General features: G+C 45.8%; 1 protein-coding gene across 1 annotated transcript in view; it reads right to left on the minus strand.

Moving 5' to 3' along the window:
• CNKSR2 (connector enhancer of kinase suppressor of Ras 2) overlaps positions 1-11,454 on the minus strand; it is a 418,082-nt gene extending 406,628 nt beyond the window's left edge. The window contains exon 1 of the mRNA XM_070944037.1: positions 11,067-11,454. Within this exon, the coding sequence (XP_070800138.1) occupies positions 11,067-11,130 (64 nt within the window). The 5' untranslated portion in view covers positions 11,131-11,454. The remainder of the gene's footprint in view (positions 1-11,066) is intronic.
• Positions 11,455-16,400: the final 4,946 nt, after the last annotated feature.

The following is a 16,400-nucleotide window of genomic DNA, read 5'->3' on the forward strand; positions in this document are numbered from 1 at the left end:
CCACAATTAGTACAAAGGGAACCACATGTAGTACAAAATGTGGTTCACAAATCAATTTCAATGTTTATATGAAATAAAATTCATTTTGGCTCTAAAGATCATGTTTTAGCATTATTTCATTTACTGACACATTTCAGAAATCTTTGTAACATTAAAAAAAACTATTTGCAGTTCTAGTAAAATATAAACCTAAAATCTGCTTTTATGAATTTCAAAACATAACTTTAGCTATTAATCAAGATTTTCTAATTGCTTCATGTGAAATATGTATGGCAATTATAGTGTACGTTTTTCGTGAACTCAGTACTGAAGAACATAAGATCAGAATATTAAGATGAACAGTATATCTAACTAGTATCATTATATTTATGAATACTGCTCAATATAGTTGACATTTTCATAATTAGACTGTTTGGGATACAAATTTTGGTGACTATACTTCCTTTCTGCAGCTTCCATGTCACATAATAGAATAAAGAAAAATTAATCTTCTTTCCTGGTACAAATCTGGGTCATAGTGGCTAATGAAAACCAAATTGAACATAGCAGGCTAGTTTGATTAGTGAAAACGCTGGAGGTTAAACTCATACACACACTAAGAAATGCAGTTATATACTTTATATATAAGATGTAATCAATAGTTAATAGGAGCTTGCAATGCAAAACAAACTTTTCTGAAGGTTTCAGGGAGCAGGAATTAATACAGGAGTTAAAAAAAATTCAGGACTTTATTAGTACTAGATGATTTGCAGCAGAAAAACAAGGATGCTCTTGTTTGAAGTGAAACAATTGAAATGTTTTCCTTCTTATTTAGATAAAGCTATTAGATCACTGAGATTAGATACACATATGAACTAATATTTGCCAATTCTTAAAGTACAGAAAGCATTGAATACATTAGATAGATAAACCTATCCTCAAAATCATTAATCTGTACTTAGATCCGTTCCGGGATTTTCTTGATATGAAAGATTGTCAAGCTGTAACTTGAATGTATCTTCAGTTTGTTGAATGATGAATCTGATTATTCTTAATATACACTATGAACTAAACAGATTCAGTTTATTTGATTTTAGAGGGACTTTCCATTAATTCCAGGACTATTAACCACACGATTTTTGTGCCAATCAATTTTAACTTTATCTAAAGGTATAACTTTACAACAGCTTTGTCCTTCCTGGAGAGATGATTTCAAAAGGCAGCGATTCAAAATCTTGGTTCAGAATTTTAGTTTCTCATGCTATCTAATGTATACATAAAGCCATGTCATTTCGTCCAGTAACTATGGTGGTGCTGGGGTTAGGTTGAAGTTTATCAAACAAACATGAGAGTTTTAATAGTATATAAATAACTTAAAATACTAACTAAGCTGTGCTTAAAATGTTTTCTGCACACAGTCTTTATTAGAAACCAAGCTGTTTCATTTTGTGTAATGAAACTTGATGTTCTGAAAACGAATTAATTTAGTTATGTAAAAAGTGTTTAAGATTACCCATTTCAACCTAATGAATATTACACAACCAAAGAGTCAAGAAATTACAAAAATGTATAGCATGAGAGAATAATTGTCCAATATCATTATCCTCTTGCGCATGTCCAAGATGGCCGCTCCCTGCTGAGCGGCGGTGATACCTGGGGGAGATTCCCCGGCTTTTGGGGGTTTTCGGGGGCCGGACCAGCTAATTTTGCCCCATGTCTGGCGAGGGGAGCTTCCCACCAATCGGATGCTGTCTTTTTGAGAGCTGGCAGCTTTCCAGAACGCGATGGCCGGGAGGAGACGGAGGCGGCTGCGCTGCAGTTTTACGAGCAGGGAGAGCGGCTTCGGCGTCTCCCCGCAGCTGCCGGACCGGTGGAGTGGGCGGTGGCGGCGTCGGCGATGCAGTTTCTCCCCGGAGCTCCGAGGGGACGGCAGGGGCTTCCCAGCGATGGATGGAGATTTTTTCGAGAGCTGGGATCGTCAGACTGGCACTTGCTACAATACTGGGACAAGCGGCTGTGAGGGATGGCACCAGAGGGGGCGAAAAGGAGGAGGAACTTGCTCGGGAGCGCGAGGAGCCTCTGACCACAATATACTATTAATGTCAGTTTCTTTGGAACTGCTATTACAACTTAGATGGGAGGCTTACTTGGAGGGGGCCTCTTCCTGGCTCTCCCAGAGGTTTCCCCCCCCTCCCTTATGTGGATGGGGGCGAGCTAAAAACATTGCTGGTTCTGACGGTTGGAAAAGACCTGAGGCCAAGCTCTTATGCCCCGCGTGGTCTGTTAGCCTCTGTGAGGCCACTTATTATCTGGAGGTTCCTCTGAACAATAGGATGATATTTGCCTCCCATGGACATCTACAGCCCCCTGATTTGCCTCCTGATTCGTGAGTGAGGTATCTCAGATTTCAAGCCTTTTATGGAGCCGGACGATGACTGCGGTTTTTGGCCCTTCCCAGCTTTCGTGAGAGGGCAGCTGGTGTTAACATCTGGCCTCAAAGTGGCTTAAGACTCCATCCACTGCTGTGAGAGAGCAGTGGGATTTATTGGATTTATTGAATTTATTGACTTGGAATTGATTGAATGTCCCTCCCCAGACCTTGGACTATCTGGATTACCCCCAGGCCGTGGACTTCCCCCAGCTTAATTAATTAACTGATTGATTAGATGTATTCACCAACAGAACTTCTTATTCTGCGAGACTCCCCCCTCTCGCAGGTGTGGCCCTCTACTTTATCAAGGGCCTACCTTTATGACGGGCTTTGGCACCCCGAGAGGTGGCATGCTGCAAAAAGGGGATTGAGGGGTTTTTTAGGGAAACTTTTTGATAGATTTTTAAGGGATTTTAAGGGGTGGGAGGGTTGTGTGGGTTTGGGGGTTAACCCACGGGGGGAGGGGTCCGGCCCAACTGTTAGTGGGGCCACGGAGGGTGCAGATTCCGGGGGTAAGGGGGACATTAGAGTCCATTCTGTCGAGGGCTTTTCTATCAATGTGTTGAGTGGGAGGGGCAGATATGGCGGGAGCAGGGGGCCGCATCATGTGGTGGGGGCGCGCACTCGCTATCTTCGAGCGGTGGCGCGCCCCGGTCCCCATAGCCCTTCTCGTATCCCAGGCTGTTCAGACTCTCAGGGCCCGAGCCTTCGGCTGCTGTCGTGCAATGCCAGGTCCGTGGTAAATAAAGCCCCCCTCATTTGCGATCTTATTCAGGAGGGGGGAGCGGACCTGGCAGGTATTACGGAGACCTGGTTGGGCCATGAGGGAGGGTTCCCCTCGTGGATATGTGCCCACCAGGTTTCCGAGCATTCCATCAGCCGAGAGCTCAGGGCAGGGGTGGGGGGGTGGCGGTTATTATAAAGGAAAGTCTTGATCCGAGGGAGACCACTGTTCCACAGATAGGCGGATGTGAGTCCCTTTTTGTGAGATGGGGTCATGGAGTACAGATGGGCTTGTTGATCACGTACCTGGCTCCCTGCCGCGTGGCAACGGCCCTGCTTGAGCTGCTCAACGTCATAGCTGAGGTGGCGGTTGGTACCCCCAGACTTCTAGTCATGGGGGATTTCAACCTGCCATCTGTCGGCAAAACGTCTGAGGTGGCTCGGGAGTTCATGGCTTCCATGACGGCCATGGACCTTACTCAGTTAATTCATGACCCCACTCACATGGGTGGACACACTCTGGACTTAGTTTTTGTCTCTGGTCAGTGGTCGAGTGGCCTTGATACAGGGGATATAGTCATCGAACCCTTGTCATGGTCTGACCACTCGCTCCTTCGACTGGACTTTCTAACCGCTGCACCCCGCCGCAGGGAGGTGGGACCGACCAGGTGGTTCCGCCCCAGGCGCCTGATGGACCCTGATAGGTTCCAGATGGAGCTTGGGCCATTTCCTGAGACTCTGGCTCACGACTCGGCTGAGGACCTGGTGGCCGCCTGGGATAGTGCGGCTGCCGGGGCCTTGGACCGTGTCGTGCCTTTGCGGCCTCTGACCCGGCACTGAACTCACCTAGCTCCTTGGTTCTCCGAGGAGCTTAGGGAGATGAAGCGCCGGAAAAGACGCCTGGAGAGTAGTTGGAGGACCAGCCGCTCCAAATCCGACCGAACACTGGTGAGGTCTCATATTAAGACCTACCTAGTGGCAATAAAAGCGGCAAAACCTAGCTATTTTGCCGCTCTTATCGCGTCATCAGATAATCGCCCGGCCGCCCTGTTTAGGGTGACCCGCTCCCTCCTCCATCTGGAAGTGCGGGATGACCCCTTGCAGGGCCGAGCTGAGGACTTTGTGCAGTATCTGTATGACAAAATCGCTCAGATTCGGGAAGGGCTGGCCTCTGATTGGGTATGTCCGGATGGGATGACTGAGGCAGGTCTTGAGAGTGTTATCTGGGGGGAGTTCGATCCTGTGGCTCCCGAGGACATGGACAGGGTCCTGGGACGGCTGAATGCGACCACATGTTTATTGGACCCGTGTCCCTCCTGGTTGGTACTGGCTTCCCGGGAGGTGACACGAGGCTGGCTCCAGAAGATTGTTAACGCTTCTTTGAGTGAGGGGGTCCTGCCGGCCGCTTTGAAAGAAGCGGTTGTGAGGCCCCTCCTCAAGAAGCCCTCTCTGGATCCGGCTGTTTTGGCTAACTATCGTCCAGTCTCCAACCTTCGCTTTGTTGCGAAGGTTGTTGAGAGTGTGGTAGCACAACAGCTTCCCCGGTACCTGGATGAAACTGTCTATCTAGACCCGCTCCAGTCCGGCTTCCGACCTGGGCACAGCATGGAAACGGCATTGGTCGCGTTGGTGGATGATCTCTGGAGGGCTCGGGATAGGGGTTGCTCCTCTATCCTGGTCCTGTTAGACCTCTCAGCGGCTTTTGATACCATCGACCATGGTATCATGTTGCACCGGTTGGCGGGGTTGGGGGTGGGGGGCACCGTTCTGCGGTGGTTCTCCTCCTACCTCTCTGACCGGTCGCAATCTGTGTTGACGGGGGGGCAGCGGTCGACCCCGAGGCACCTTGCTTGTGGGGTGCCACAAGGGTCGGTCCTCTCGCCCCTTCTGTTCAACATTTATGTAAAGCCGCTGGGTGAGATCATCCGTGGCTTCGGGGTGGAGTTCCATCAGTACGCTGATGACACCCAGCTGTACATCTCCACCTCAGGCCACCCCAACGATGCCCTTGAAGTGATGTCCCAGTGCCTGGAGGCCGTGCGGGCCTGGATGGGGAGAAACAGGCTCCGACTCAACCCCTCCAAGACCGAGTGGCTGTGGCTTCCAGCGTCCCGATATAGCCAGCTGACGCCATCGTTGGCTATTGGGGGCGAATCACTCGCCCCCACGGAGAGGGCTCGCAACTTGGGCGTCCTCCTGGATGCACGGCTGTCTTTAGAAGACCATTTGACGGCCGTGGCCAGGGGGGCTTTTTATCAGGTTCGCCTGATACGCCAGTTGCGCCCCTTTCTAGATCGGGACTCTCTACGCACAGTCACTCAGGCACTAGTCACTTCCCGCCTGGACTACTGCAACGCTCTCTACATGGGGCTCCCCCTGGGGTGCACCCGGAGGCTCCAGCTGGTCCAGAATGCGGCCGCGCGGGGGATTATGGGGGCAACGAGGCGCTCCCATGTGACACCTCTCCTGCGCGAGCTGCACTGGCTCCCGGTGGTCTTCCGGGTGCGCTTCAAGGTGTTGGTGACCACCTTTAAAGCGCTCCATGGCTTAGGGCCGGGGTACTTACGAGACCGCCTACTGCCACCAATAGCCTCCCACCGGCCAGTACGCTCGCACAGAGTGGGCCTCCTCAGGGTGCCGTCGGCCAGACAATGTCGGCTGGCGACCCCCAGGGGGAGAGCCTTCTCTGTGACGGCGCCCACCCTCTGGAATAACCTTCCCCCGGAGTTACGTATAATAACAGACCTCCGGATTTTTCGTCGGGCCCTGAAAACTTATTTATTTCAACTAGCTGGGCTGGCTTGAGCTAAATTTTAAATTGGTTTTAAATTGGGTTGTTTTAATTTACGGCCAGAATATCTAATTATTTTAATACTGTTTTTTAAATTTTGTATGCTTTGTTTTTACTTAGGCTGTGCACCGCCCTGAGTCCTATTTGGAGAAGGGCGGTATAGAAATTTAAACAAATAAATAAATAAATCAATGGTATATCCAGACTTAGATTTGAAGCCAGCAATAACATTTCTAATGAATAGGTTTACAGGATGGAAACACTTTCATTCATTCTTTCATTATATCCAGCCAAATGATTTACTAAAACAGAAACTAGAATAGTTTAGTAGAATAAGATTTATTGTCAGGGAAATACTCTTGACTGAAATGTTTCAGAAAGGAAACTTTAGTTACAATGCCATTCACCTGGAATAAGTCCAAAATTCACTATGGGAGTGAAGCATTGCTACTAGGAAGAAAACATTGTTATTACTGTCAAACAATGTAAAACTTACAGCAGAGACTTAAAAAATTAGAACTCTTGCATTCTATAAGAAAATGCATAGGAAACATGGCATAAATTTCATTTATTCTTTCTCTACAGATTCATACAAGAGAAATTTAGCTTACCGTATTTTTTGGTGTGTAAGACGCACTTCCCCCCCCCAAAAAAAGTGGGTGGAAATGTCTGTGTGTCTTTATACAGTGAATGTTCCCGAAGCCCTGCCCACCCACTGGCCCCCACCCTTTGGTCTCTGCCTCCCAGCAATTTGCCTTCTTGCAACAAATAGCAAACAGCCTGGTCAGCCCTCAGCACAGCCCAATTTAGCAAGAGCAGCTGATTGGTGGTTGGATCTGCCTCCCGGAATACCACCTATCAGCTGTTCCAGGCTGTGGGGATCGCCACCGCCCATCACCACCTATCACTGCTGCCACCTATCTGTGGGGCCGGCCTGGAGTTAGCAAGGGGCCACACCATCCCACCCCCTGGGCGCACGCACAGTAGGCAGTGAGCACGCAGAGCCTGGCATCCCTGAGGACCATCTAGCCCTGCATTCTGAGCATATCCATTTCACCCAGGATACCAGCCACAGCATGCTCGCCACCTCCTGTGCACACACCCAGGGGGCTGGGCTGAGGTGGCAGGGCAGCCTCTCGATGGCTCCAGGCCAGCCCTGGGAGTCAGATCAAAGGCTAACTGCATTCCAGTCCAAATGGACACCACCAAGTTATAGATCAGTGCTGCACCCACACCAGTGGCATCATGCCCTGCTCGCTGGCTTGGCCTTGCAGCCCGCAAGGCTTCCCTTTCACCAGGACTGCCCCCCCCCAATGTGGGAAAGCCACAGCTGCCACCACCACAGCCAATCTCTCCCTCTCCCTCACCCTCATACCTGCTTGAGCATGGAGGAAAGAAGGAGATGGGAATGAGAAGCAGGGAAGGAAGGGAGGGAGGGTGGGAGGAAGGAAGGAAGATGGGAATGAGAGGGAGGGAAGGAAGGAAGGAAGATGAGGATGAGAGGGTGGGAAGGAAGGAAGGAAGGAAGGAAGGAAGGAAGGAAGGAAGGAAGGAAGGAAGGAAGGAAGGAAGGAAGATTATGACAGTAGTGAGGGAGGGAGGGTCTGAGAGAAGCCCTGCTTTAGCACTTGGCCACCAGCAGCCATACTGTCCTTTCATCATCCCCTTGCCCCCTCCTCTCCTGGTGGTCTCCCATCCTATAGCTGAGGATGCTTTGGTTACAAAGGTGGGTCTTCTCACAAGGAGAGGGAGTGTGCCTCTGATCCACACATTTTGCCCTCCTTCACACACCTGGGCAAGGAGAGCAAGCACAGCAGCAGTAGCCTCAAGGAGGAGTTAAGTGCAGATGGGCACCCCATCAGGAAAGCGGGGCTGGACTGTGGGATCACAGTGCCCTGGAAGCTGAAGGGCAAGGTTGGGCACTTGCCCCCACTGCCCAGGGCTCTGGGCAGCCCACACTGCCATCAGAGGGGTCCTTCATGTGGCCTGAGAGGGACAGCAAGGCTCCTCCGGTGGACAAGAGTTTGGCACTCACCTTGGTCTCACCTTCCTCCACTGGAGAAAATGGATCCCCCCAGCCCCATCCAGCCACTACAGGCAAACACACACACACACACACACACACACACACACACACACACACACACAGGATGCGAGCAATATTGAGCTGGCCATGCCTACCCCAGCCATGCCCACCCAATCAGCTATGACCACCCAGCCACAGCCACATCCCCCACCCCACAGAGGTCAACCACAACCCTGATGTTGCCCTCAATGAAATTGAGTTTGACACACCTGCATTAAAGGCTCATACTGATCTATTTTAGGCACCTATCAAATACTGAGTGGCCTTCCTCACTATTCCCTATCATTTTTTTTATTTCATTCTAGATTTAATTTTTTAATTTTATTCTAGTCTAAAATGCTTTCACATTTTGTGAAGCTTGCATCTACTTTGGAGGCATAATTTAATATTCAGGAATACATTTCATAATCAAATATTGGTTTCCAATCCTTCCCTTTACTATAAAACAGAAGCACCTTGTTATGAAGCACATAAGATGGAACTGACCTTAACCACACATAAATCAATATAATAAATATTAAAGTTTAAAGCTTTTACAAAACATTTGAAAAATGAAAGCAGTTTTAAAAATGAAAAATGGAATCATGAAATGAAAAAATGTTTTAAAAAGTTAAACCCTCATTATATTCAACCAGATGCCTTTTTAGGTATAATTATGAATGTCTTAATTTTGGCACTTACCAAAATTATGTTAACCCAAACATCCAATTCAAAAGTATAAATTAAATTGCCTTTCTTTGTTGCATCTTGAGTAGGCTAAATATACGCAAATCTTATAGGATTTCTCTCCCTCCCTCCCTCCCTCCCTCTCTCCCTCCCTCCCTCCTTCTCTCTATCTCCAAGTATATAAATATGTATGTGGATGTGGATGTGTATATGTATGTGTGTGTGTGTGTATATATATATATATATATATATATATATATATATATATATATATATATATATATATATATATATAATCTTTTGATGTAGTTAAGCTTGCTTCAGCTAGCTTTTAATGATGAATATTATTTTAGAAATTAAATGACATGATTTGAATGGTATTTTCTATGAAAATTTAATATTTTATATTAATTTTATATTTTATTCAAAAGGTATTAAATCCTACTGATATTCTGAAATCACTGGTCACAAAAGCAAGTATTAGAAAGAATAAAAAAAAGCAAATGCCAAAAAAAAGCAAATGCATCATTCTCCATAGCTACTATGTTAGTCACTTCCACGGTTTCCAATCAGGCCAAGTCTACGCAGTTTTCTTGTTTGGAAGTTTGCCACTGCCTTCTTCCTAGGGCTGACAAAAAGTGACTCTTTCAGTCATCCAACTGGTTTCATGGCTAAGGTAGGACTACAACCCAATGGTTTCCAAGTTTCTAGCCTAGTGCCTTGAGCCACTAATTTAATATTTGCTACAAATATTACAAAGCAGCCAGATACAATTTAGCAGTATTTAATGTTGCCTACAATTAACCATGAACAAATATACATTTCAGCTGTTTCATTGAAGTGGTAAGAAATGGAATCACTTTCCTAATTTCATGTCAAATAAAGCAAAATATTTGGGCTAATTAGCTATGCAATTACTACCCTCATTAATAAGGGTTGCAATGGCCTGGGATCAATGCTTCAGTTATTAAAAAGCCATGCTGGTTGCAATTGGTGGAACAGTTTCTGGTTGATGTAATAAAACAGAAAAAAATGGAATTAGTGGAAAAGTTTTAGAGATTCAAAATAAAGAAAGCTGACTGATATAGATGTTAAAAGAAAGATTATGCCACTATTGGAAGTGGAGGAATGTCAGCTGGGATAAAAGTTAAAACAGGACAGTTGCTGAAAGTGAGTCACAGTGAGTCAGTTGTTGCTTCACAAGTAGAGTGAAATGACAGTCTGGCTTCTTTTCAAGCTACAAGTGCATCAACAGAATGACTGACTGCAAAGGAAAACAAGTGGTATATTCAACAGTAGCAAAGTAAATTGTTCCATGTAAGGTTCTAATGGATGCCATACAGATTATGCAGAATATTCCATGAGTTCATAGGAACATACCTAGAGAAATTAATCCCACACAGCACTTCTTTGTTAACACTAAGCACCTGCCTCCAAAATCTGTGATGCCACTAAACTTCCAATCCAACGCTGTCCCCACAATATTCAAGAACATTGTTTTTTGGTTGTCACAACCATGTTGATAGTCGTTTCGGTTTCTTGCTAGGTCATGCACTGGATTCACTGTTCCCCTACAGGAACAGTGCCATTGGAATGCTGCCATTTCAGCCCCTTTCCTCAAGAGGCACTGCTGTGTCCTGGTACCTGGTTTCTATTATCTCCCAAGTCCGCCTCCTCCTCCTCCTCCATCCCACCTAAAGAATTATTTTATCGTTGTGCAATGTGGTTCTGCCTATTGGCTTTAGGGATTGGTCGTTCTCCCATTGCTTACATCGCCCCATCAACTGTAAGACCCCTTACAAATATTCCCACAATTATTTCTTCCCTGTCTTTAGAACGCAACATTGCATTCTTTTTCATCCCCATTATTTCCGAACAGTTTTTGCAGGATTCGACTATGCCTTCGTGAAAAGTTTTAATAATCCAGCCAATTTAACTGCTAGATCACTGCCTAACAAGGCGCGGCAACGGCAGAGAATTGTTGAGTGGGGGAGTCCCATATTGTGCTCTCGAGTAAAATAAGAGACATAAGAAAAAGTGCAGAAAGGAAATCTTAAAATGTTGGGAGGGCTCCACTCAGTTTCCTGCGACGTGCCTGTCTATCTGTCGTGGGCGCCCAAAGAAAGGGGGGGGCGGCTAACTAAGCAAAATCGAATGCAATACACTTCGCCCAGAGCAGAGCGCTCTCCTGCACTCTGCCTTCTGCTTATAATCTAACGCCGAGAAAACCCGCGAGGACTTGCTCCGCATACTACCGAATGATAACAAACACGTAACAGGTATGGCGAGAAAAAATAATTAGAAGCCAAAGACTAGTAGCAAGGAAACGATAACCACAAGCCACCCTCTCGGCAACAGGCGAAACCCCGCCGTCTAGGCTCTCTCTTTACCTTTCATCCAATCCACCACTTGATTCGGCGTCCATTTACTGACAGGTTCCATAATGAGCGCCATAGGGGGAGGGGGGACTACGAGAAGGGCGATGGAAGCAAGCAGAGTCCGGTGGGCTCGAAGGGTGGTGGGCGTTGAATTCAGTTTCCAGTGTTTACAAGACTTCGTCGCGTTTGTGAAATGCGCCTCGAAACAGCCTTCTTCTTCTTCTCCAGGCTCCTCTGCCTGCCTCCGTGGGCGCGCGGTGCGCGTGGATGAGTGTGTGCCTCTGGAGCTTTCCGTTCCTGTTGGTGCTTCAGCGGGAGCCGGAGAAAGCGGCTGCTGCACACTCCGCCGCCTACAGCCTGCCGCGCCCCCACCCGCGACCTGCAGAGCCAGGATGCTGGAAATGGGTCCTGGCGCTGCTCCGACCGAGGCTGTGGGAGCTGAAGGCTCACGAGATTTAACCACCCCGCGGCGCAGCCCGCAGCTCGCGTCCGGCTTCCTTCGCGCCTTTTTCTCCCTGCAATGAGCGACCCCCCGAGGCTATTCCCTAGTCAGCTTTCCCTCCGGAGCTGCACGCTTGTCGCACGTTCTCTGCTCCCCTCCCCCTCCACAGCGCCCACCTTTCCCCCACTGGCGGAAATGACGAGGATTGGAGTCGAAAATATCTGAAGCCAAGCGGCCCCTCTTGTGCTCTTTGGGGAGCGGGTCGCCCGTGTGATTTGCGAGCGGCAGCCTTTCAAAGGAAGAGAGGCATGACTAGAAAAGCGCCCCTCTCCCGCCGCCGCGTGGAGAAAGCAGTCGGCGAGAGAGGGGCGCTTTTCTAACCATGCCTCTCTTCCTTTGAAAGGCTGCCGCTCCCCAAGGAGCACAAGCTCCCTGCCGTATTTGAGTGGTGGGGAGGGAAAAAGATCCCCCGACTGAGCGAAAGCTTCTGATCAAAAACTGTTCAGAAGCTGTGGCGATAGGTTCAGCACCTGTTTCGTTACATTTGACGGAGCGAGGCAACTACTTAGCCCCGGTTTTTCCTGACTGCTGTTCTTCCGGAGAGAAAGAAGGGGATCGGCTTGCTGCCGGCGGATTGGGGATTGTGGTCTTTTTAAACTTGTCACTGAGAATGTGGTGTATGTTTGTTTGTGTTTATATATATAGCTAGAATCAACTGTTTTGAAAGAATCAACTGTTTTCCCATGCTCAGAATGACTCAGACTTTAAACAAATGGTGTCTTTCAACGGTTCTGATGCGAGAAGCCATATCTTTCGCCATTATTGAGGACTCCCTTTTCAGGAGACTAGTGGCTCTCATGGCAGACCCTATTGCTAAAATTCAACAGTAGATATTCCCATTGATGCTATATGGATTCGCCAAATTCTTGAAAGTCGGCAGATTTCATTACATACTAAATTCCTGATTGTAAGTGCATGAGCACTGATGTTAACTTCCAAAAGTGAATTCACAGGATCAAAAGTGGAGGGAAAAGATGCGGCATGAAAGAGGTGGAACAAGGATGAGATCTTGAAGAATGCAATCTTAATTATCTGCCATAACTTGCAAATAAAAGTTTGGGATGAATAAAGATGAAATGCTACATTGGCTTACAAGGAATGTATTTGTTCAGTGGAGAAGGAGAAAGAGATGAGTGCAGAAAGAATAACTAAGACTAGAAGGGAAAAAAATAATTGAAGAAAAAGGAACAACACATATAGGATCATAATAATTAAAGGTCTTCAGATTATTATACCAAGATTTATACTGAAAAACAAGTTTATCTGAATTCTTCATGATGCCATGCTCATTCCTTCCCTGTATATGACTTACAGCTTTTTTAGGACTCCTCTACCAAGTAGCCTCAAAATGGGTTCCTCTATTAAGCTAGAGATGTAATCCTGGGCTTAATCATTACCTTTTATTATCACCATTCAGAATCAGGTTTTCCAAAAGTCAGAATATTAAATATGATAGTAGCAAAATAGCTAAAATCTCTTGTGATTAAAACTGCACTCTTTCACATAGTAAACACAGCAGAACTTACTCATGAGTAAATAAGCAGAGAGTTCACCTTCATATCCTATTGAAGCAATAAAAGTTTCAAACTGCATCAGTTTAAATTGATTGGAACATAATCTATATGTATTTGTATATTAATGCTAGTGAATTTTGTGTTTTTCTATTATGTAAATTTACCTTACAATAAACAAATGTTCCAGGGCTGTGTGTCACAGCTGGATCCCCATTGGCACCATGGCCACCCAGGCCCAGCCAGGATCGCATGCCATGGTGCTGATGGAGATCCAGATTTTGAACCTAGGAATATTTATTATTCTGTTTTAATTCAAAATCCACATATCAAATTCTTGTAAACTGGCATGATTTACAGTTTGCTTTCAAATTTCATGCTCGATGTTTGCAGTTGTATTTGTCTTTTCCCATGCTAGATTATGAGAATTCTGTTTCTCAAAATCTAATTCCAAATATAAGCATCAATTCACACTTTATGATTTGAACTGGGTTTGGACTGGCTCAAACTCAATAGCAATAGCACTTAGACTTATATACTGCTTCGCAGTGCTTTACAGCCCTCTCTAAGTGGTTTACAAAGTTAGCATATTGCCCCCCAAAATCTGGATCCTCATTTTACCCACCTCGGAAGCATGGAAGGCTGAGTCAACCTTGAGCCTCGTGAGATTCGATCTGCCAAACTGTTGGCAGCCGGTGATCAGCAGAAGTAGCCTGCAGTACTGTATTCTATCCATTGCACCACCATGGCTCTTCGTAGCATTTTATCATGTTTAATATGTATTCATGTATTATACCCATGATGGTGAAACTATGGCACAAGTGCCAGAGGTGGCACGCAGAACTCTCTGTGGGCATGTGCGCCATCACCAGCTGTTCTTCTGATTTCTGCCAGCCGGAATGCCGGAAAATGGCCTGAAAACAACCAAAAAACCAGGCCATTTTCTGTGCCATTTTCCAGGCCACTTTGAGGCCGTTTTCTGGACTTAAAATGGCCTGAAAAATGGCCAAAAACAGGCATGCATGTACTGGGCAGCTGGTCTTTGGGTTTCCGGTGCTCCAGCATGTGCGAAGACCAGCTGGCTGTTCCCCGGGCGATGTCCAGCAGCTGGGGCTCTGCAGCAGGCATGGCGGGTTAGGCACCAGCAGCAGGCAGAGTCGGGGGAGGCACATCATGTGGACCATTGGATGCACCTGCTGCATCCCACATGGCTGGGACGGGGCAGGCAGATGCCTGCCGCATCCAACAGGCCAGACTGCATGTCTCCCCCCTGGCCCTCTGCCTCCAGCTACTGCCACTGCCATGGGCTGAAACAAAGTAAAGCAAGGGGTGGGGCAGCTGCTGCCCCACCTAATCTGTCCCAGATTTTTTTGCTTGCGGTTGGAGAACAGGTCACTACTGGTCATCTTGGCCCCCTCATGGGTCTGGCCCTTGGCCCATGCGTGGAGTGTGTTCCTCTCATACACCCGATGCACCTTGGCACCACTGTGGGCCACTGCCACCACCAAGGCAACCAGCAGCTCAAGCAGCCAGCTAGAAAGCTCAAGTAGAGGTGGTAGAGTATGCCCAGGCCCAGCAGGTAAAAAAAACAGCCAACCTGAGCGGGGATAGCCAGATCCCCATTGATGCCATGGCCGCCCAGGCCCATTCAGGATTGCATGCCTCCCCCCCTCCCACATCTCTGCTGGGCCTGGGCGACCATGGCAGTGATGGAGATCCAGATTTCCTTGCTCGGAGTGGCTGTCCTTTACCTGCTGGGCCTGGGCACGCTCTACAATCTACACTTTTATGTACAGGATTGGATATAGCTGAACAGGAAAATATATTACAAATATACACTTCTATTGAGGCAACTATGGATGGAATATATGCAACATCTTCGAAACAGAAAGACTTTCTTAAATGAAAAAATCCCACAGGCAAATAAACTTATTTCTATATATTATTTGTTAACTAAGTTTTTTAAAAAGCTATATTATGAAAAATATTAATTTCATTTTTTTACAAAATAAAGTATTAACCTCATTTGTGAATTCCTTTTCTTTTTTTACAAATCAAGTGCTCTTAATTTAGTATATCATTCAGTTTTGTGATATAAATAGTTTTATTTTAAGATTTAGAAAAATAAAGCAAAGGTCAAATGTTGGTATGTAGTTAACCTTGTCCAAACTTTGATAAGCCTAACTAGGATTTCAATGGGTTTCAGCACGGGTGACTCTATATAATACTATTTGCTAATGCTACAAGTATACTTGTAGGAACAAAATGTAAGCACTGTTCTGAATAAAATTTATAAATTTTCAGGTACAGTTTTCCATAATTTCCCTAATGATAAATAAAATACATCTTCATGAAAATAGAGAAAGAGTAACAAAGCAAACATTTTTTAGGATTATGTTAAGGAATTTGCAGAGCAACCTTTGAGTAGCAAGGGTGTGCACATGAAAGCGATTGAGAGTAGTTACTAAATAACACAGCCAACACACAGATACACTGAGTTGTGTTTACTTTCAGGAAATAGTAATAAGGCACAGTCCCATAAACAGTCCAGGTCATTCACATATAAAGCAGTAGATGGTTAAACAATAGTCCAGGGATAATCCAATAACAAAGTCTTCTTACCAGTCGTTGTAGTCATACACAATAAACAGTTATTCTATATTTGCAAACAGTAGCAAACACAGCTAAGAAGTAAAGAGCACGCAGCAAAACAGCAAAGAGCATCAAAGAGACAGTAAAGGGAATCAAACTAGGTTTCAAGCTCCCTTTTAAAGATATTGGCTACAGAGCTAACCAATCGGGACACAGTATGATGCAATACAGCAATACAGCAGTCTTAAAGCTATATTGATGGTTTATATATTGCCAACCCAACAAATTAGGTAATAATTATTTCCTAACAGATTACATTAATTTATTTGAAGATAATGGTAATAACATTCATCAAGGAAAAACAAGATTAGTCATGCATCTATAACAGGTGGGGAACTGTGGCCCCTTTATGACTTGTGGACTTCAACTCCCAGCATGGCTGGCTCAGGAATTCTGGTAGTTGATGTCCACAAGTCATAAAAGGGCCATAATTCCTCACCCTGATCTATAAGCTTATCCTCCAATTTAATCGGGCTGGCTTGATCCCATAGCTTTGGTTAATTTTAATTGATTTTAATTGGGTGTTTTAAATTGCGGCAAAAAATATTTAATTATTTTTAAACTGTTTTTAAATTTTGTATGTTCTGTTTTATTCTGGCTGTTCACCGCCCTGAGTCCTGCAGGAGAAGGGCAGTATACAAATTAAAATAAATAAATAAATAAATAAACCAATGCAGTTCA

This window comes from Pituophis catenifer, unplaced genomic scaffold (genome assembly GCF_029215685.1).
Source record: "Pituophis catenifer annectens isolate HBS135680 unplaced genomic scaffold, rPitCat1.0.hap2 SCAF_4, whole genome shotgun sequence".
Classification (NCBI taxonomy): Eukaryota; Metazoa; Chordata; class Lepidosauria; order Squamata; family Colubridae; genus Pituophis; species Pituophis catenifer.